At 38.6% G+C, this 24,044-nt stretch overlaps 1 protein-coding gene across 4 annotated transcripts in view; it reads right to left on the bottom strand.

The window, feature by feature from the left end:
* Window positions 1–24,044, bottom strand: part of LOC126419310 (transcription initiation factor TFIID subunit 1-like) — a 167,106-nt gene that overhangs the window by 90,664 nt on the left and 52,398 nt on the right. For 3 of the 4 annotated variants that reach the window (XM_050086488.1, XM_050086487.1, XM_050086490.1), the window contains exons 4-6: window positions 20,378–20,418; window positions 15,937–16,011; window positions 4,744–4,884 (exon numbers count right to left, since the gene is read on the bottom strand). In XM_050086488.1, coding sequence (XP_049942445.1) covers window positions 4,744–4,884; window positions 15,937–16,011; window positions 20,378–20,418 — 257 coding nt within the window. The remainder of the gene's footprint in view (window positions 1–4,743; window positions 4,885–15,936; window positions 16,012–20,377; window positions 20,419–24,044) is intronic. The other variant, XM_050086489.1, reaches the window with a different exon arrangement.

Below are 24,044 nucleotides of genomic sequence, written 5' to 3' on the forward strand. Positions count from 1 at the left end.
CATTATGAGGATTGATATGTTTATGAATGCTGGTAGCGTACAGAAAAAGAAACCAGCACCTTCAAGAACCACAGGGGCAACATAAAATGACAAGAAAGTAAGGCTGGCAGTTGTGAACTCCCCCAAGCAATCTGCACACAAACACACAGTTGCAATTTCTGATTGCACAATGAGACGAATTCTTCATGAAGACTTGAAATTTCATTCACACAAACTTAATCCATACAAATTTGTTTAATGAAAAGATGCACATGGAGCCTTGACTGAAAACCTGCCTACTGACACCTTTGTGTTCTTCAGTGACGAGGCACGTTTTCATTTGGCTAAATGCGTGAATAAACAAAATATTGATACTGGAGTGGCAAGAAACCCCATGAACTTTGTGAGCAGCCCCAGGATACAAAACATGTGACTGTTTGGCATGCACTGTCCAAAATTGGCTTTATTGTCTCATAGTTTCTCAAAGAGAATGATAGGGTAGTTATAGTCACTTTTCAGCATTATGTCCAGATGACAGAGGAGATTTTTCTTCCCAAAATGGACGTGAGGGATGTCTGATTCTAACAAGAGAGTGCAAAGACTCACATGGAACAAACTTCAAAGAATCTCTTAAGTTAACACTTCCTCTCCTGTCTCATGTCTTTGAGGGCCAGTACATACCCCAGTAATTTTTATGCCATATTCAAAATTAATTTTTTTTCAAATTTGGTGTTTGTTTTTGTCAAATTTGGTTCTATTTTTGTCATCACCTCAACATTACATCTGTAGGAAATGAACTGTCATTTTAAAACTATTCACAAATCTCAGCCTTGAGAAATTTGAAATCAAAACATAATTTCAACATTTAACAATTATCAGTTACAAATATTAGTAAACTGCCGTCCTAAAATTTATAATCATTATGTAAGGCAAAATTATGTATTTTGCAATATCTCATAAAAGTTGCCATTTCTGCATTATTTTAAAATTGCTAGCTTCACATTATTTTCACAAAATATCGATGCCCCTAGTAATAAGGGGCATTAACTACTAATACTTTTATTTTTATTTAGTTACTTATCTCAAACTCTTGTACACATATTAATGAGATATTTTAATACTTCGGTTAGTTTTATTTAACTAGGTCTTGACAAGTTCTGTAAAATCAATTTCAATTTGTACTTTTGTGATGTTCCAAAGACTCACTGGGCACTGCATCACACTGAGCAAATTTAATGTACTTTGAGAAATGCACGTTGATCTGAAAAAGGATACCATTTTAAGAGCGGAGTTTGTGAGTTTTCGGTAGCAATTTTGTGGTATGAGTTCAAAAACTGCAATATTTCTTTTTGTTTTGAATAGCATGAATAGATAACTTTGTGTATTGTACTCTTCTTGAAGATCACTTCTACCACTTCTGTGACTAATGTGTTCATTACATTATTAAAGAGAAAGGTATCCAACTCTAGACATTTAAAATCTGTAAAATTACTGTGAAACTCATAGGAGAATTTATCAATAATGGATTTAAATTTTGTAAATTTTACGAGGGCGGTTCAGAAAGTAACCTCCGATTGGTCACAGTGCGGGTTGTGGGGGGAGTAGCGACGCCATCTGTGCGTTCACGCACTCAACAGGTCAGTCGGCATCAAGCCGTGGTCGAGTGAACGTCGTACCTGCGCTAGTTTAGTTTTTGTGGCAGTTTGAAATATGTGCTGCAATAGAAAACCCCGCCAAATGTGAAGTGCGTGCTGTCATAAGGTTTTTTACAGCCAAAGGATATTCTGCAGCAGCTATTCATCGTGAGCTTTGTGCCGTGTACGGACCAAGAGTTATGAGTGAAGGAGTTGTCCGTGAATGGGTACGTTTATTTAAAAGTGGACGAGAAAACGTTCATGATGAAGAGAGGAGTGGTAGACCAACATTGGTGACTGACGAACTCGTTCAGACCGTTGATGCAAAAGTTCGTGAGAATCGACGTTTCTCAATGTCGGAGTTGTCTACTGGTTTTCCACAGATTTCTGACTCTCTTGTACGAGATAGTGACAGCAAGATTGGGTTACCGTAAGTTCTGTGCACGATGGGTGCCCAAAATACTTGCCGACCACCACAAAACTCAAAGAATGGCCTCTGCATTAGACTTTCTGTCATGTTATGAGGACGAAGGAGAACCATTGTTAAACAGAATCGTGACCGGTGACGAAACCTGGATTAAGTACGTGAACCCTGAGACAAAAGAACAATCAAAGATGTGGGCACATTCAAATTCGCCTACCAAACCAAGAAAAGCCTCGCAAGATTTTTCTGCCAGAAAACTGATGGCAACGGTGTTTTGGGATGCCAAAGGGGTGTTGTTGGTTGAATTCATGGAACGTGGTACGACCATTAATCAAGACGTGTACTGTGAAACAATAAAAAAGTTACGACGGGCTATACAGAACAAACGCCGTGGTATGCTGACTTCCGGTATCGTTTTTTTGCACGATAACGCCCGTCCTCACTCTGCTCGCAGAACAACGGCCCTTCTTGAGTCCTTCAAGTGGGACGTTATCAACCATCCACCTTACAGCCCAGACCTGGCGCCAAGTGATTATCACCTCTTCATGCATTTGAAGAAATGGCTCGGGTCACAGCGGTTTGATGACGACGAAGAGCTCAAAGATGCGGTCACAGGCTGGCTCCAGGCACAAGCGGGTGATTTTTATGCAGAAGGAATTTCAAAGCTTGTGAAGAGATACGATAAGTGCCTCAATCGCTATGGAGACTATGTAGAAAAATAGTGCAAAGATGTAGTTGTGAGATGTATATATTAAAATATTTTTATTTAACTTGGTGTATTTTTTTAAATCAACCGGAGGTTACTTTCTGAACGGCCCTCGTACTTCCATGTGTTCATGTTACAATTGACAGCAACTCAGGAAGTAAGACTTATCCATATACAAAGAATAAGCTAACTAACCAATTACATTGCTTAGTTTCTTTTTTATGCTATATCCCATATCAAGAACTTGACTATTTACAGTGTTATGTGCCAAAGCAGCTGTCTTTAAGTGATCATTGGCATCATCATAACCAAATGTTTTCACAGTTTCTGTTGGAAAATCTTTCACGAGTATGCCATTGCTGAAGTGTTTCTGAGAATTGCTAATTTTTAGTATACCCTGTATGATGTAGTTAAATTCTTCTTTAAGACTTGATTATTCAGGTAACTCTTGTTTGTAATAACAACCCAACTGACAGCATGCTACTAAGGGGAGTAAACCTGAATGAAACATCGAACAAACTAGACAGTGAAGGTGCTGCCCCACTCTACTGCTCATAAGCGAATGACCTGAAGGCAGCATGAGGTTGTGATGACACTGTGCGAGTAGATTTAAAGAATTTCTGCAGAGCATTATTAAACTAAAACCTACACATCTAGGCATAATGCACAATAACTTTTTAACATTAGGAAACATCTTTAAGCAATGAGATAAACAATTAAGAACAGAAACGTTATCAGAGAACTGGCTGGAACAAATTGGGAAGCAAAAGCAGATAGCTTACATTCAGCAGCACAATCAACTGTGTATCATACTGCTGATGCCATGTTCCTGTGTGGCAACAAGCAAACAGGTCAACAAGATTGATGTGCAGCTAAATGACACAACAACATTTACCACCAGCATGCTAGTATCAACATGTATTATTTAATAAACCACCACCACATTTCTGACGACAATAGGCAGTAGCCCAATAATAGGATAAAATACGTAACAGATCAGCTCCTATAAATTCGCCAATGAACAAAAATTGCTTTCGTCTACCATGTAAGTCTAGAATAACTCCATAAAATCCTGAGTCTCCATCAACCAACTCCTCGTAAAATAGGAGTCAACTAGAGAGCTAATTGGATAACACTCCAAGAATCAGACTGACCTAATCATACTAAAGAGAATTAGACTGACTGTGCCATACAGATTACAGGTGTGCAGCTGCATAAAAAAATCCAAAGCCACCTCAATCACATTAGTAACAAGAATTTAAGTGCACAGCATCCTAGTTTGAATGTACACACTATCCTGAATGGTACTGAGGTGTAATGGAACAAATAGCAGAACACATTATTAGTTAATATCCAATAAGATATTAGGGCAACCGAGATTACTTCATAAAAGTCTCTCAAAATTTTATTACATGGCTAAGTTCCCCACTCTGACAGAACTGTGACATTTATAACATCTTTAAATGTTCCCTTGTTATAATTTTATATAAGTCTGTTAATATGTAGTACATTGTCTTATGCCATGGATTTCTGTTACACGTATCTTATTTTTTCTGTAATTTGACCCTAGGCCAAATAAAATAAATTATTTGCTTTCACTTGCCATCATCATAAATCTACTTTACTTCATTTTTAATTATGTCTTTATCCACCTGACATGGTTAACTGATTTTTACATTGCTGTGAGTTTCATTTATGCTCACAGGAACTTCTTTCCCCATTTACTCTCTTATCATGTCTTCAGTAACTTTGTCAGTAAGTTCCTCACCTGCCCTAATTTAAAAGGAATTTTCTGTCTTCCAGTCTGAACATTTTATTTAAATGAACTGTTTTAGACAGGAGTAACTTTTATAACATGTCTTCCAGGCAGAAACTGTCTTTGCACATGTCAATAAATGCAAATATAAATAATATTAAATTGTTATCGTTTAAGCACATATTATTGTCAGCAATAGGTGTACAATACAAATATGCATCACCTGAGTTTACAAGCAACTTACTGTGATCCGAAGATTGGCTGCTACTCAAAGATTCATCAAGCTCAACCGAAGCAGCCACATCATTCCACTGCTTCCGATCCGATTGGTGCCAACTGGACTCCTTATCTTTGTCATTACCTTGAGGAAGCTTTGCTGCAGGTCCTGTATCAACAATAAAATGTCAATCAAAAATGAAGAAGTTAATACAATGGAAATTGCTTCTAATAAATACGCAATGGTGTATAGGAAAACTGGGAATAAAGAAGGGGAAAGAGATAATAATATGTTTTAAATTTCAAGGCAAACTAAGAGAATGTTTGTTTCTTTGTCCCTTTATTTTCTTCCTCAGCTAATTTTCTCCAGTTAAATATAAACATTTTTTCATTGTTTGCAAGAGCAGTTATGGACAGTCACACACAAAGATTAGAAGTCCAATTGCTAAGCAGTTGTACTTTGATTCTTCTTCAAAATTGAGAAAAACAGGGGTCTAAACATCATTAATAGGTTCCAGCTTGAGTGGTGGACAGGATGAGCATTCTGGAAAGTGAGGAAGATTGGTTGTTAAGCAGCATAGCATGCAACTTCCTGGCAGATTAAAACCATGTGCTGGACCGAGACTCGAACTCGGGGCCTTTGCCTTTCGCGGGCAAGTGCTCTACCAACTGAGTTACCAAAGCACGACTCACGCCCCGTCCTCACAGCTTTACTTCTGCCAGTATCTCATCTCCTACCTTCCAAACTTTACAGAAGATCTCCTGCGAAACTTGCAGAACTAGCACTCCTGAAAGAAAGGGTACTGCGGAGACATGGCTTAGCCACAGCCTTGGGGATGTTTCCAGAATGAGATTTTCACTCTGCAGCGGAGTGTGCGCTGATATGAAACTTCCTGGCAGATTAAAACTGTGTGCCGGTCTGAGACTCGAACTCGGGACCTTTGCCTTTCGCGGGCAAGTGCTCTACCAACTGAGCTACACAAGCACGACTCACGCCCCGTCCTCACAGCTTTACTTCTGCCAGTATCTTGTCTCCTGCCTTCCAAACTTTACGGAAGTTCTCCTGCGAATTTTGCAGAACTAGCACTCCTGAAAGAAAGGATATTGTGGAGACATGGCTTAGCCTCAGCCTTGGGGATGTTTCCAGAATGAGATTTTCACTCTGCAGTGGAGTGTGCACTGATATGAAACTTCCTGGCAGATTAAAACTGTGTGCCGGACTGAGACTCGAACTCGGGACCTTTCCCTTTTGTGGGCAAGTGCTCTACCAACTGCAAAGTTTGGAAGGTAGGAGACGAGATACTGGCAGACGTGAAGCTGTAAGGACGGGGTGTGAGTCATGCTTGGGTAGCTCAGTTGGTTGAGCACTTGCTCGCGAAAGGCAAAGGTCCCGAGTTCGAGTCTCACTCAGGCACACAGTTTTAATCTGCCAGGAAGTTTCATATGAGTGCACACTCCGCTGCAGAGTGAAAATCTCATTCTGGAAGCATGGAAGCATAGCATGCAGTGTCGGTAGAGCGGATAGCTTCTGCGAGGGAATGGCTGAAGTCCATGTACAGGAAGTGAGCAACACACACATGGAAATAAAACTGCGGGAGGAATCTCTCTCTCTCTCTCTCTGTGTGTGTGTCTGGGGGGGGATGTATGCATAAGTGAGTGTGTCAAGGAGAATGGAATTCTGGCCTGATTGAACAGAAATGTCAGCATAGTATTTGCCTAACCACATTACAACATTCTTGTCCAGATTCTACAGCGACACACTGGTCTACAATGGTCTTGGACAAAGTGAGCCTACGGCATCACTGCAAGGGCCTTGTAGTACTGGGTGCAAGTACTGACCACCGTTGTGATCAAAAGTCTTTGAATGGTGAGTAGGGCAGTGCTCAGTGGAGTGGTGCAGCAGAGAGTGTAGGCTAATCACAGACTTTTCCATTTTTTGCTATCCAGGAAATGAGAGTGCAAACTAAAGGTGGTTTTCAAAGGTAAGCCTGTCAATAAAGACAGACGAAAAACCCAATCAGTGGGAAATATAGAACTACAGAGCCCGAAAAAAAGTTCAATTTAGGCGGTATTTAAGCCTATAGCAGATGGCAATGGGAAGAACATTAATCATATTCACTTTTCATTAGGCAGTGAAATTCACACTGATGTTAAAGGATTCTGTGGCACTTAACACGTTTCTCACTATCCACACATGTCTAATAAATAAACAAGTCTCCTGGTGGCTAGAAACACCTTAAATCCTCTCAGAAAATGATTATTGATAAATGTGTGGCTATGTATGGGCAAGACTTAATGTCTTACGTAACTGTAGAAGACAAATGTTTTCTGGGTCTCACTCAGACATTAGTTGACATTGGCGTGGCTTATGGAAAAATGTCCACCTTACCCCACAACCATATTGCTGCATATGGCAGAAAGTGCTTACAAGTCTAAGAGATATAATTATGCTTGCAGTAATTGCTTACATAACAAGACATCAACACTCACCAACTACAGATATGTGGACACGCAATACAAGAACAAACATTTACATTCTCCTGTTTAGTTGACTGGAACCTCATAAACCATGTTTTGTTTACAATGCAGTTTCCAGATGAGCAACAAATGAGCAATTCATATCTCTTGGTATCAACATGCCTTTAATGACTGATGAAAGTGGCAACATTATTGCAGAACTGTGTCATTATTCACAACTGATGTGTTCCTGCCATATGTTAAACACAGATCTACAAAATGCTTTCAATGCAGAGTATGTACGTGCCAATTGTCCACCAGTTTATGCTACTCTGACTGTGGCAAATGAACTTGCCACTCATGTAAATAAGAGTAGCCTTCTCAATGCTCTAGATAGAACACTGAAACCATTGAAAGATACTTGCTGAAATTCATGGCTGACTATTTTAGAACTGACTGAAACCAATTTTGGCCTTGTGCAAAAACCTGTCTGACAAGAGAGAAATAGGTCGAATAGAAGAAACTGATACTACACTGATAAACAAATCAATTTCTCCTCTCACAATATGTATGCAATTTTATTACTGTAATGTTTAAATGTTAGCATTTAATTTATGACAAGTGCTTTAAAACTTGAGGGGGTTTTCACTGCCCTTCGAAGAGGCATCTAAGGAACTAGAATTAGAGAAATCGCATACACTGCATTTTCTGTTGCCATGGTACATCACATTATTACAGTAATGTAGTCAGGCACCTCAGGCAGAGAATCTTCTAAATAAGAGCTTTTATATTAATGCCTCAAATTACACTTATGAGTAAAAGTTAATACTTCAGAGGTATGATTTGGCATTCTCTCACCTAAAGACTAGCCAAATATACGGAAATACTTTCACATAACACCTGGTTGACTCAGTAAGCGACCTTGGCGGAGCCTTGAAATTCAATAAATTAGTTCAAACAACTTCAATAACAGAACACTTGGTTTCAAGAGACTTTTATATACACAGTAGAGCTCACACTGGCACTGATTTGCAAAATGACATATTAAAAAAGCTTTTGTTTTAAAGTAAAAAGAATTATGGTGATAGAGGCTTGTACAAGCCACAAAAAGGCAGTTCTTTCACCAAATTCCACAAAAACTCCACTAACAATGAACATAAGAAGAGAACGTAAAGAAGTTTGCTTTGCCGATGATAGTCCTACTACAGAAGACAGACATTTAAATCAAAACAGCAAAGTGGAAGGAAATGTTGCTTCTTACAGCAAAAGAAAGGGCAAAATTTCCGACTCTTTAGAAGATCACCAGAAAAAATGTGTGTATACAAACATCCAGCGCAGCTTCCAAAACCCTCAACAGAAGATACACACACTGACCCCTGGATAATGTTGATGCTCATTTTTTTATGTCTGATAACTATATCAGAGGTAAACGAATAAAGAAGTATGGTGAAACTCTCATCTACATTAACTTCCATTTTTTATTGTTTTTACTTTAGAAAAACTTTTGTTTACTGCACATTTTGCTGCATATAGATGGTGTATCATAATTAATGGTGTAAGCAAATACAGTCGGAAGTACATGATATTAGAAGCAAAAAAGTCTCAGTAAACATAGGGTCGAAAATGCGTACTTTAAGAGCTACGAGCAATTTTTCATCTTCGATACTGTGAAACAAATCTGTTCTACTACAAGTTCGTTTCCAAATTTTGGGAAGTGGTAATATGGACAAAAATAAGAAAAAAATGTGCATCAAACATGTGCTCTAAAATGCACACCTTAAGGTACTATTTCGCTGCGACTGCTAGGTTTTTTGGTGGACGAGGAAGAAGAGGTGCAAATTATTGCAATGCTTACAAGATCTTGTCCCCACAGAATTTTCCAAACATGGAAAAGTGAAGGAATTTATGCTAACTTAGTAACTGGTCACTTTCGAAACGATGAAGAGGGGTTCAGAAATTTCTTTAGACTTAATCCATCTCAGTTCGATTTTGTTTAAAGTCTGGTGAGAGAAGATATAGCAGGAACAGCTACCAGTGCAGTGCAAACTCCAATAGAAACCAACAAAAAAATGGCAGTGACTTTACAGTAAGTAGCTGTATAAAAGCATACGTATTCATAAACAATGGTTTAAAATGGATAATTTTGTATCTCTATGAAATAACATAAATTTCTATTAAAATAATAAGTTTATTTGGAAACGACTCAGGGCCTGTACAGTTTGTTGTTTATGTTTACATTATCTTTACACTGTGTTTACATTATGATTAGTAATTATTTTCAAAAGTAGTATCACCTGCTTGTGGTTTGATGTTTATTAATGGGGTGAAAGTGTACGTACCGTTTCCAACCGATGAAGTTCGTTCGAATGGGGATGAAAGGGAAGACGAGCCGGAAGGGCTGATGCTGACAGGTAGTGGCACAAGAGATGATTCTGAAGAACTGTCAAGTCCCGTAACATAGCTTAAAATGTCAATTTTCGCTTTATTAATGAGGTGACGTGGTAGTTTCCTAATGGACGCTGCGATGCTTCTCACGAACAGCCCATCATCATCTTCCGGGTCCCGATTATTAGCCAAGTGCTGCAGCAATTCCAATCATTGTTGGACCCTTTGGTTAATTGAATCCCAGTGTGTTTTCCTCGATCTGTGAACTGAGATGGAAGAGTTGGCAGCAAGTGCGTCACCAGAGGACAAGGAAGCAATGGCTTGTGGAGTGTCAGGCCCTGTTCCATTGACATTTTGTCCGTCTTCATCAGATAGCAGTCCTTCAACACTTGTTGGCTCCTTTAGCGGAACACTGCAAAAAGATGACCGCTCCTTTTCTACAGCTCTCAAAAAGCCTAGTCTGTTGAACAACGCTCATTTTGTTGTTGAACTTGGTGCTGTAGAACCTGTTTGCAATTGTTCTTTTCTAACTGTTTTCCAGTAGTTATCTGTGATGTCTTTCCATCTCTTTTTACACTGGTTACCTAAAACGGAACGATATTTGTTTAGCTGTGTAATTAGGACAAGACATTTATGTTTCATGTATTAATAATAATTATGCTTTGTGTTACAGGTTTCTAGCTACAGGGGAGAGTTTTGTGTCCCTTGGATATGGTTTCCGGATATCACCAAGCTATGTGAGCATCATAGTTCGTGAAACAGTAGAAGCTATGTGTCAACACTTGGCACCTATCTTCCTGCCTCCTCCATCTCGAGAATCTTTCAGGAAAGGTGCGAAAGAATTCTACACTCTTTGGGGTTTCCCTAACTGCTGTGCTGCGATTGATGGGAAATGTATAAGGATACGGTGTCCTGGAAAAAGTGGTTCCCTTTTCTGGAATTACAAAGGGTACTTCTCCATAGTACTTTTGGCATTGGTTGATGTGAACTGTAAATTCGTTGCGATAGACGTAGGTTCGTATGGGAAGGAAGGAGACAGTGGCATATTTAATAAGTCGGCAATGGGGAAAATGATCATGAAAGGAGACGTGTTTCCAGCAGATGAAGAGCTTCCATTAACTGACATCAAGATGCCATTTGTTATAGTAGGCGACGAAGCATTCTGCTTGCGAAAGCATATTCTCAAGCATTACACTCACTCATCTGCCCAGCAAGATAAATCAAAAGCGACCTTCAACTATAAACTGTCACGAGCGCGCTAAGTTTCTGAAAACGCTTCTGGACTTTTGTGTCAGGTATTTTGAGTGTTCTACACAAATCTGAATCTGCAACCTAACACATGTGATAAACTAGTTACAGCTTGTTGCTGTCTACACAATCTCATCAGGGACACCTATTTAGAAAAAGGAGGACGACCTTTTTATGAACTTGACCATGACGTGAGTTTACCACGGAACATTATTCCCCTGCCCCGAACAGGGGGATTCTACCAAGCTGAAGGGTTTCAGGTATGAGATACATTTAAGAATTACTTCTGTGAACCTACAAATCAATGATCACAACCTGAAAAAGAACTAAGGCTCAAATAAAGGAAATTAATTATTGTTACTACTCGTAATGACTATTGTAATCGTTTGGTGACAGAAAGAATGGAAGCACTGTTGTAGCCTTCATATTGTACAATTTGTCACAGTAGGAAAAAAACATAAATAAATGAATGTGTATATGCAAAACACTTACCATCTTTTTTCATTGCTTCTCCTATCTTTGTCCACAACTTATCCTTTGCCATCACATTTCTGAAATCTGTATGCGTATTATCATACAGCATAGAGTATCTGCTCACATGCTCCACTAACTGTTCGTCGTCGTCATCGTGAAAACCTTTCTTCGACATAGTGCGTCGTTGATTTCTGCAGTCGTCACACACCTGGCAGTCGCGGCCCAACTGCTTGACTGCTTCTGCAGCGGCCGAGACGTGGCAGTCGCAATGACGTCACGACCACTGACTGCCGAGCAGTTACAACGACATATGTTCCGTTGCTTTGCCTAAGAGCAGTAGTCAACTGCCCGCAGTCACTGCCGGACGCTACGGCCGGCAGTTGCAGCGAAATAGTACCTTTAGAAGTTACGAGGACTTGATCATTAACAGAGTTGCGTTTTAAAATAGCAGATGAACAAGTGCTCGTAACCCTTAAGTTACGCATTTTAGAGCACGTTTACTGGACTTTTTTTTCTTGTTTTGGTCCATACTACCAGTTTCCAAAATATGGAAGGCAAAGAACTTGCAGTAGAAGAGATTTCTTTTATAGAATCGAAGATGAAAAATTGCTCGTAGGTCTTAAGGTATGCATTTTCGACCCTATGTTTACTCAGACTTTTTTGCTTCTAGTATTGTGTACTTTCAACCTTATGCATTTACGCCAATAATTATGATACACTCTGCATTTGATTTACCTCGATGGTTTCCAAATTACTTTCAATTTAAAATTATTACTTAGCAGGAACGGCAATGTCAGCAGCTTTATTTCAGCCTCAGGTCATCCTGTTTCCAACTTGGTATTAAAAAAAAAAAATAAAAAAATTAAAAAAATCGAATTTTGTATTGTTATACACACTACTGTCAACCAGTTTTAACTGTGAAATCATCAGAACTAAAAATCCTGTGTCTTCTTATGAAAATAACATGAAGTCACCCTCAAACACTCATTAATACATATCAAGAAAATGCGATGAAGGTAACTGATAATAAAGAAGTGTATTTCAAACACACTGCACTTTCCAGTTTAGCAATGAACCAAATAGTGCGAATAGCTGAAGCATTGTGTTCCAGGCACTAATCACCATGGTTGGTGACTCATCCTGACACCAACCCAGACAGCAATGAGCTGCTGTCGCACTTCTACTATCTCTGTGAGTTCTCAGACACTGATCATCCTTTGCGAAGCTTCTGCATGAAGGAAGAAATGTGTCAGCGTTACTTCTTCCGCACCCACCACTCAGCAGTTATTTATACCCCTGGAGCCAGTCAGTCACCATTCGGCAGCTGGGCTGTATTATGACACCCACACTATGATGGATGCTGCCAAGAAGACAACATACCTTTGAGACAGCTGACACAACCCTCACTGGACCTCGAACCCTTGACTGTTGCTTTTGGTACCCCTGCACTTTGCTGCCACCATAGGTCTACTCACGAAGTCCCAGTGCCCTTCACGTTCCATGGCTTGACCTGAGGTCTCCTTAGCCACTGGGAACAGATGCAAACTGCCATGGCCGTCCATCTTCTGGTGTGGAGTTGGAGCATTGGGTCACCTGCCGTCACTTGCTCATCTTCTCTGGGACAACAACAGATGCCACAGCTGGGTCTGCTATGGGCTCAGAAACACAAAATGTCAATGTGGCCCTAACACAGCACTAATGGACAAGCAGTGTGTGCTGCCGCTGACAACAATGGCGCTGCGAGAAAAATATGCTGGGAAATGCTCTGTTTGCACATTTGCTGCACTTGTCAAGGTCCAGAGATCAACACTCGTGGGTATGAAGACTGAATTATTGTAAATAATAAAGAGCAATTACATCCACAGGCTGCCTTCTAATCCGGCATCCACATACATCTCTGGTAGAGAATCAGTCATCCACTCTAATCCATCCCGTCTTAGTTAACACCCCAGCCACAGTTGATTTTCCAATTTTTCTGTATAAAATTGAGGACAAATTTTATTCAATAATTGGAAGAATTACAAGAAGTGAATTAAGGGAATGTAATAAGAAAACAAAAAACAGAATTAGAAATGATTTTTAACTAACATTTAAGGTACAAAATGTGGGAAATGTGAAAATTGTTGTTTCAGCATTATAAACGTAGAGAAAATTATTGATTATACAGGGTGTTACAAAAAGGTATGGCCAAACTTTCAGGAAACATTCCTCATACACAAATAAAGAAAAGATGTTATGTGGACATGCATCCAGAAACGCTTAATTTCCATGTTAGAGCTCATTTTAGTTTCGTCAGTATGTACTGTACTTCCTCGATTCACTGCCATGATTTCATACGGGATACTCTACCTGTGCTGCTAGAACATGTGCCTTTACAAGTACGAAACAACACGTGGTTCATGCACGATGGAGCTCCTGCACATTACAGTCGAAGTGTTCTTACACTTCTCAACAGATTCGATGACCGATGGATTGGTAGAGGCGGACCAATTCCATAGTCTCCACGCTCTCCTGACCTCAATCCTCTTGACTTTCATTTATGGGGGCATTTCAAAGCTCTTGTCTATGCAACCCCGGTACAAAATGTAGAGACTCTTTGCGCTCGTATTGTGGACGGCTGTGATACAATGCGCCATTCTCCAGGGCTGCATCAGCGCATCAGGGATTCCATGCGACGGAGCGTGGATGCATGTATCCTCGCTAACGGAGGACATTTTGAACATTTCCTGTAAAAAAGTGTTTGAAGTCACGCTGGTACGTTCTGTTGCTGTGTGTTTCCATTCCATGATTAATGTGATTTGAAGAGAAGTAATAAAATGAGCGAGAAGTAATAAAATGAGCTCTAACATGGAAAGTAAGCATTTCCGGACACATGTCCACATAACATATTTTCTTTCTTTGTGTGTGAGGAATGTTTCCTGAAAGTTTGGCTGTACCTTTTTGTAACACCCTGTATATGCTGAAGCACGGTTCCATGCACAAATCCCTATTGCAATCTTTCCACCAGGTTCTTGTTTCTTTCTGCACTTCTCCCCCATCAGTATTTCTTCTGGAACTGCATACAGCACACCTTGGTGAGGTTCCTCTTCTTTGGGCTAAAGGTTTTCTTCATGTTATTTGAATTTTTATGAACTATAACAAGTGTACTGAATAGAAACTCCAATACTTTCTTGCATATCCCTTCTGCTGTTTATGTGTGACCTTGTGATAAAAAATGCCACCCACTGTATTGCACAAAAAACCAATAAATGCTTGTACCTGGAAAACACCAAGTTGTTAAGAAATATGACTTGTAAGTCAAAGAAGTGGATATTCCAGATCTGTCCTTTCAACAGCATTTTCAACTTTGGGGAGGGAGGGGGGCAGAGGGAGAGATCTTGTTTTCTTTGTGCAATAGTCCTGGACCAACAGACATGAATGTGTGGCTGCATTATTGTGATGCAAAACAGCTATGAATTGTCTCAACACATTTCAGACCATTTTCTTCTCACATTCTCTCACAGGCATCACAACATGTCTCGATAGTACCATTGATTGACAGTTTATCCCTGTGGCACAAATTCATGTTGAACTCATCCTTCAAAGTCAAAGAAAACTATCAGCATAGCTTTGACATTTGACCTGACTTCATGGGCTTTTTTTGGTCTTGGGGAACCTTTCCCGTCCCAGTGTGAAGATTAAACCTTGGTCTCAACGTCATAGCCATAGACTCCCATCTCATCACCAGTCATGATTCTCTTAAGGAACATCTTGTTCTCATTTGCACGATCCACAAGCTCTTCACACACTGCAAGGCGAAGGTCTTTCTTTGACTCATGATCCGTTGGACGAACCTGGCAAGAACATGATGCATCCTAAGATGCTGTATCAGGGTTTCATGACATGATCCAACTGAAATGTAATGTTCTTCTGCAATCACTCGGACAGCCCATCTTCAATTCACAGGCACAATTTTGTTGATGTTCTTGACATCAACGTTGTCAGTAGATGTCAAAGGACAACCTGAAGAAGTCATCTTTAACTTCTGTCAGGCCATTTTTAAACCATGTGAACCATTCATATAACTGTGTACGGCTTAAGCACTCATCACTGTAGGCTTCCTGCATAATTTTGTATGTCTCTGTAAATGTTTTCTTGAGTTTCCACCAAAATTTAATGCAGATGTGTTGTTGCTCTAACTCTGCCATCTTGAAATTTACAAACTGTGCAACACAACATTCTGCTAAATACAGCACTGAACAACAACTAACAGACAGACAACAATAAAACTTTCAGCAGTTACACATGTCGAGGGATGCCAACTGCATTTCACTTCAACCCACCATTGGCACAAAATTACGAATGTATTCCCCTGGCCACCAAACATTTGGACTTAAACCAATCGAGAATCTGTGGGACCACCTCTATCAGGCTGCAGGTGCCATGGATCCTCAACCAAGGAACCTAGCACAGCTGGCCATGGCACAAAAGTCAGCATGTCTCCACATCCTGACTGTACATTAAATAACCTCAGTCAGGCTTTTGACAGATGGTCACGTTAACCAGAATAGAGAGTGTACTTTTGCTTTCCAAAATAAGGGGCACATATTGATGTGCATCTGCAAAGTAACATATGAATCCACATGTTTTGCATTCAACTTGCAGGTTCTGCACTCACCTGATTCCCATCTGTTGAACGCGTCGTCCATTTCAACATCCTGATCCCACGTGTCACGAGGTCCCTCAGAAATCCCTGCATTAAAGAAATTATAAATATCTTAGCACTATTAATTGTACAACACAATAGTAATTGCAACTGGGTTCAAAATATGTAGTTAAGGAGTTTTATGTGTTTTTAACATAGTTTATAACTGTAACTTTTTTAATTACATAAAATATAAAAACTATACACATATATTAATTAGTTATGAAAGCAGCCATGTTTATGTGTTATTACGATATGACGAATAACATACTCTTCCATATTAAGTGATAAACAGGTGCAAATTATACATATAGAAATTTGAAGCCTACCTACTGAAAGATATTTTATAGTATGAAAATATTGGCTGATTATCTTTCAACAGACAACCTCTTTCGAATCATAATTCCTTTGCAGACACAATTCTTGAGAATATTATTACAGTGAAAAAGTAAAGCAATTTACTTATTTGTGAACACTCCATAACTACACATAATTGTATAATTATTCTTGACAGTGATTGCTGAAGGTTCCTGACATGCATCAAAATTGTTATTAATAACCTTCTAACCTATTGTGAAATAAATGACCAATCTCGATAAGAGATCAAAAATATTAGGGCCATGATGAACTCTATCATCGAAACCAGTTGTCAATAAATTACTAATGAAACTACAACTGACAATAGTGATGAAAACTGAAATATTCCTATTGGCTGTAATCCTCTCCTCCTAGTTAAAAAGGGAGGATATGTTGAAATAAGATTCCAATTATTTCCTCTCAGTCGCATTACACAATCACCTTTAAACATACACAAAATTTAAAAAGGAGCATTCTAATCTATTAATAAAGTGGTAATAAAATACAACTTAACTAATGGAATTGTACGAGAAGGGAGAAGGAAGGAAGATTAGGGCTCTTTTGATGACAAAGGCATTAAGTAATGGAGCAAAAGCTCAAGCTGGCAAAGGTAGCCACTTCAACCTGTTCAGCAAAGTAACAGAAAACATAAATTTTGAACTACCATCGTCATGAATACAAGTTCAGTGTCTTACCACTGTGCCACCTCATTTGGGAAATGGATTACAAATTTCTTTGCACTAGAATTTACATGCATATTATAAAACAATTAAAGAATAACAAGGCTTGGAGGGTCATTCCATGTCAAATCATACAAGTCATGTCATCCATCATCTCAGATTTTCATGAAGCTGTGCACATTTGCTTATACTTATAACATTCCTAGTGCAAAATCTTTTTGCTCTTAGATTAAAACATTTTTTTATATCGAATTTTAAAAGTAGTGATATTCTGATAACTGGGCTCTGCATTTATCTACATTAGCATCCATAACTCAGATGTTGATGAAGATTCTGATTTGAAACTTTATTTAAGAATTACGAGAAGCAAATACTTAACAGACATGTAATTGAACCTTCCTGGCAGATTAAAACTGTGTGCCGGACTGAGGTTTGAACTCGGGACCTTTGCCTTTCGCGGGCAAGTGCTCTACCTACTGAGCTACCCAAGCACGACTCACGCCCCGTCCTCACAGCTTTAATTCCGCCAGTACCTCGTCTCCTACCTTCCAATCTTCACAGAAGCTCTCCTGTGAACCATGCAGAACTAGCACTCCCAGAAGAAAGTATATTGCGGAGAGCACTTGCAAAGGTCCCGAGTTTGAGTCTCGGTCCGGCACACAGTTTTAATCTGCCAGGAAGTTTCATATCAGCGCACACTCTACTGTAGAGTGAAAATTTCATTCTAGACATGTAATTAATTAAGAGGACGAGAGGAAAAAATTGAAATTTTTTACAAATGTAAATGCCAGAACTGAAGTTTGGATTCCATTACTTCAGACAGAAATAATAATAATAGCAATAGAAAGTATCTTATTTTTAACACATCACTGTCATATTTCCCCTGATGTCACAGCAGGGATTTATGTCCATGGGGAAAAAATTAATAACATTTCTTGACTTATGGTAATATAGGAAATCAACTTAAACTATTGTGGTCCAAACAATGATTTTTAAATATGTAAAACACTTTCTGACAGCTGATACAGGACTTATTTTTACCAAAATTTTGATATTATTGAAAAAAGAAGAAGCACCCTGAATTTTGATACCTACTGGATGTTCATTTAACATATATCACATCATTATTCAGAAGATCATTCAAATCAGATTATGTAAACTGACAACATACAGTAAGGCTGCCTCCTGAAAATACAGAGCCAAAAGTTATAAATTTAACTGAAACATTTTAGAGTTCATTTGTTACTGTGTTCCAATAGTGTTGACACTTTAGTAATAAGATCACATGATCGATTTGTATCTCATAACTTAACAGAGTGACAGTTTTGATGAATGGTTCTATTTTCATTAGTTGGTTCTCTTCTTTCTATCTTGTCTTCATACAAGCTTCTATAAGCCTATGATTGGTTTTGTTCTCTATATTTGATTAGTTCTTTATGTGTTTCATTTTAGCTTCTAATACTGTATATAGACATGGATTTTAATTTTTAGTGTTGGTTACAAGACCGACCAGTTGCACAGGTGTATGTACCTCCTACTATTATTTTATGTTTGTAATTATACTGTTTGGATGATCCTGCCCAAGATTAGTGGATATTTATTTGCATGAATTTTAATTATGTAATTTATTGTGATACATATTGGTTTCCATTGTTTTAGCCTTGCAAGAATATACATGACTCGTTCTGTAATTGTATATGGGCTCTCATTTCTGTTTCCCCATTACACTGTTTGTACAGTGATACATTCATTAATGTTGTATATTAATTGGCTTTAACCACTAGAATAAATATGTATTACATATTTTAATTCTAGGTACCATTTTGCTTTTGATGTCACGCTGCTGTTAATGCAACTGCTTTTATGTTACTACTACGGCCATGATGAACTCTATCATCGAAACCAGTTGTCAACAAATTAATAATGAAACAACAACTGACGGTAGTGATAAAAACTGAAATATTCCTATTGGCCGTAATCCTCTCCTCCTAGTTAATAAGGATGGATATGTCAAAATAAGACACCTTATCCTCACTCTTCTTCACAACCTGAACACCTTCTCTCACAACCACTTAACTCAATCCTCATCAACCCCATGTCCCACAATCCAGGATGTTGACTTCGACCCTTCTGTAACCTCCATGGACAAATCTGTTCTATCAAACACTTATGAAACATATTCACCACCAACAGTACCTGCATTTCAACATCCGTCATCCTTTCCACACCAAAAGAGCTCTCCCATACAGCCTAGCCACCCTTGGACAGCACATCTGCAGTAAAAAATGAAATGTTCATATGGCACTGTTGGCTGGGATGTCCCAGTCAGGTTCGGCCTCTCAGCGTTTTGTGTCTGATCAGCCGAAGATGACAGTGAAATTATGAACGAGGCAGACAGGAATGGCAACATTTCACTTACATTGTTGTGCCTCATGTACCAACTTTAAACCACAATCTGCTATGAGAAAAATTCTTGTCCTAACAAAGCCACTGTGATCAACATGTTCAACCAACCTCTTAGATGCCCTTGAGAGCCACAACTGCAAGGGATGAGGAGCAGAAAATAGCAAGATAGTCCAAGTACTGTTCATCGAATCTCACGGTGGACACTAGTGTACACATACGGTTTTGTAAATGCTTTGTAACTATCAGTTGCTTAGTAACAGTATTTTGGCAAGTCTTAAATTTAATCCATTTGACACAAAACCCGTAATATCAGGAATTGGAAAAAACTTCTCAAGAATTCTGTACCTGACTGGTAAACTGGAATAAATCCGACAAATTGGATTAGTTAAGTGAACTATCAATCGGTTCCCAGAAGTTAATATGTTTAAACTTGGCCTAGTTTTCAATACTACTAAGAGTAATACAACTTTGAGTATCCTCTTCAGAAGCAGATGCTTGTTTACAATAATTAAAACATGTTACATGAATCATGAGCTAACCACCTGAAATCACATGTGAAAATTAAAATTAAATGTACATTGAAACTGAAAGGGTAAAATACATATGGCTACTGAATAAAGGCAAACATCGACGTTCAGTCTTCTGGAGTGTGAAATCTAATGCAGTTTTGACCTGAGACACATATACACTGCTTCATTTGTGAACAAAGCATGGCACTCCTCCTCCAAACTATGGTTGACGTGAACAGCATTAAGTGGCATGTGCTCATTAAACACTGCCTAAATTGGTTGCAGACAACAAAATTACTGTCATATCTCCCACAAATTAAGCAATGTGAGTATAACTGACATAGCCGTAAGCCAAAAATTGCAGAAATTTGACTTAAAATCCTTTTACTTCACAGGTACAGAAGTGTTCTGGAACCTCATGTTGTTAACTCATTATTACAAAGAGGAAAAACACATGCTTACCTTCCGCATTGTTCTGAACCAAATAGTCTTCCTTCTTCTTCCTTTACAGGACATGAAACAAATGATAGATAATTAGTTCATTATTAAACAAGGTCAAACAACTCTAATGACCACCAATTTGAATCTTTAGCTGGGGACATGATAGCAAAAGTAGTCATAAGAGATAACTACATGAGGGATGAAAAAGTAATAGGGCAACAATGAAACATGAGGAAAAGCTGCCACCCACCTGCAGATGAAAAATGCACGTAGTTTTCTAATCTCTCAAACATGCCTGTATGTCACCCATCCTTTATCTTAAGTGAATGGTTGTCTTTCTACATAATTTATTGTTGCTGCCCTCCTGGATTTTTCATTCTTGTGAGGAAGTACACAGAAAGATGGTTAGTTTCTAAGAGAAAAAGCTTAGTTTGGACTTTTAAGTGTTTTAGTGTTAACATATCCCTCACCACACACACACACACACACAGAATGCAGTGGCTATAAACATTGCAAATGATTGGACGTGTAGATCAGTGTGTCTGCAGGGATGGGGGTGGAGGAGAAAGAAAGGGTTGTGGCAGGGGGAAGTCAATTGTGGCAAGGAGTTATGGAGGTATTAGAAAACTCGAGATACATAGCTGTCAAAAGTGCCAGTAAACTACGGTATAAGTACTAATTATGTTAGTTAAGTGCAAAACTGAGGAGGGGATGGAGCACGGGAGAGAGATAGTTGTGGGGGAAAGGAGCTGCAACATTGAAACACAAGAAATAGCTGAAAGATGTCAAGAGAAAAAAAGGAGAGTGAAGAGATTTGAGGAAGGAAGTGGGCCAGCAGCTTTTTACAGAAATGCAGTTTAGAAGAGTTGGTGCTGCAGATGAGAACCCAAACGCACAGTTATAGAAGCAGTTGTTACTTGTTGTAGCACCCATGTTCTGCAACTAGATATGTACGTTTGTCATTAGGCAAGGTTTAGAAAAGACCATTCATGTGAAGTCACTTAGTTGTTGCAACCACATAGAATACTGCAGAGATCATACATGCCAAGTATTTTTTCACATGCACCCCTAACTGAGAGTGCCTAAGATATGCCTATGAACAAACTGCAGTACAAAAAGGCAAGTCTCACACCTACGTCATCCAAAGGGGACAGGTCCAAGGGGCACATGATTGGAAGCAGAGGTGGCACAGGGATGTACTAGGTTATAGAGGGAGTGGTTAGATTGATAACAGATATTACTTTGGGCAAAGGGAGTAGGATGTTCATCTGGATGTCTTTCATTTCAAGGTATGATAAGTTGTTGTCAGAGCTCTTGCAAAGGATGTGGTTGAGTTCGGATAATGAGCAATATGGTCAATACACTACAAACAGCGGAGTTTACACTTTATTGTAAACAAAATAGACATGAAGCCAAAAGCTACCACAATACTAAAAATTTATATGCCATCTAGGTCAACAGACGAAGAACAGATAAAAAAAAAATCTAAAAAAATATTCAGATCTTTATAGAAGATGAAAATTGAATCCTAATGTGGGGCTGGTATTCAATAGTAGGAAAAGGAAGACAAGGAAAAATAGTAGGAGACTGTGGGCTTGGGGAAAGGAATGAGAAAGGAAGCCACCTGTTATAACTTTGCACAGAGCCTAATTTAATAATAGCAACCCCTTGTTTTAGAATCATGAAGGAAAGCTGTGTATACTAAGAAGACTTGGAGACACTCAAAGGTTTCTGATAGATTAAATAATGGCAGGGCAGATATTTTGTAACCAGATTTTAAACTGCAGAGCATTTCCACCAGTGGACATGGAGTCTGACCATAATTTATTGGTTAAGAACAGTAGATTAAAACTGAATAAATTTCAGAAAGATATGAAACCGAGGAAAAAGAATCTGGATAAACTGGTAGAGGTTTTCAGAGGGAGAATTAAGCAACGATTAACTGAAACAGGGGAAAGGACAAATGTGTAGCAAAGGACAAATGTGTAGCACTGAGAGATAAATAATTGTAGTGTTTTGGGATAAGCTCGTGAGTAAATTTAATAAGGATATATGCAGTGAATGTGGAGCAGTGGTGGAGCTGGCAAGAAGGGGATGAGTAAAAACAGTATTACAACCACTGGTCATCCGGGAGTAATTTGTCCTATGGTGCACCAATGCCTGAATCCGAAAGCCATGAACTAAATGATGCACTAACAAGGATGTAATGAACATCTGAAGAGTGGTAATTGATTTTTTTCCCCTCCCCCATCACGTCCTATGGTATGCATATATGGACGTTTGAATGTAATCAAGAGAGCAGTATGATTGTAGCAATTGTTAGTTGTGTTGTGAAAAGTAATAATGAAAATGTTGGACAAAATATACCCCTGTTTGTGCAAAGTGTGGCTATTTATTCAGTAGTGCAATAGAGAGAACTTGCAGAAGCATTCCAGGGATTTTCACCGCAGTTGGATTGACAGGGAGGTGGCGCCAAAGGATCTGGACCACCAAAGAAGAAATAACTACTCTGAGAAGATATGATAAAGGTAATACTACTTTCATCTGGTGGTGTATTAGGGTTGGCAAAATATTATATCGGCCAGGGATGCAACTCCCTGCTAGTGCTGGTATAAGACCCACCACAAATCTTACAAAATAAACAACAGCAAGAAAAGAAGGAAAAATACACCCCATAATCAAAGCTGCAAAGGATCAAACAGAAAGATAATGTCCATTAAATATTCTTGGATAACTATTATACTACTGACGAAACAAGAAAATGTAAAATTGCAGAAAATGAAGTAGGAAAAAGGGATACAGACATCTAAAAAATGAGTTGGACAGGACGTGCAGAATGGATATGAACATAACCCTATCACAAATGCAAGGCTCTAATAGCATGTATGATTAGGGGAAAGATAGATGCCCCTTATTGGAAAATTAAAGAGGTCTCTGTTCACAGTTATGATTACTACTGAACTTTAGTCAGACTTCAAGAAGAATATAATAATTCCAATCCCAAAGAAAGCAATGAATATGTATCATCTGATGACAAATCATAAGGCGGTTCGAAACTGGTAATGGAAAATAAAAATTGAATAATAAAGCAAAAGGCAACTGGTTGCAATAATTTGTGGATACCTTTATGTAAGAGTTTGTTAGAAAAAATCAAACACGGAAGTTGTCGTGTGACAATAATAAGTACGAGCAACAGCAGGTTAATGAATCACTAAATACAACTTTTGTTGGTATCTGCATCATGATTGTCGGCTCTTGTTGGGGCACTGTTTTTTTATTATTTCTATTTCTTTATCCCATTGGATAATTTTGAAAATTATTGGTATTAATCTTACACAAATTTATGCACATTCTGAAAAACTAGTCATCCAGATATTTTTACATTTAGTTCAAACTTAACTGCTCAAAATATTAACTATAAATATTAATACAAATTGTACTTTGTAATAAACTTGACATTCCAGCGTAACATTCTTGAAGTATCTTTGTATAATGATTGTCTTTAGCACCAAGTGTTGCAGTGGCAGAGAGAAGTTGTTGTGGTTAGATTACAGACTGTGGTGACAATTTAATGGATTGTAATGAACAGTTTATACTATTAATGTATCTTTCTCGAGAATTTGCCATGTTATACATAAAGATTTGTGAGCTTTTTGGATATGACTGAAGTTCGTAATAAAAGGTGTGG

Source organism: Schistocerca serialis, chromosome 9 (assembly GCF_023864345.2).
Source record: "Schistocerca serialis cubense isolate TAMUIC-IGC-003099 chromosome 9, iqSchSeri2.2, whole genome shotgun sequence".
NCBI lineage: Eukaryota > Metazoa > Arthropoda > Insecta > Orthoptera > Acrididae > Schistocerca > Schistocerca serialis.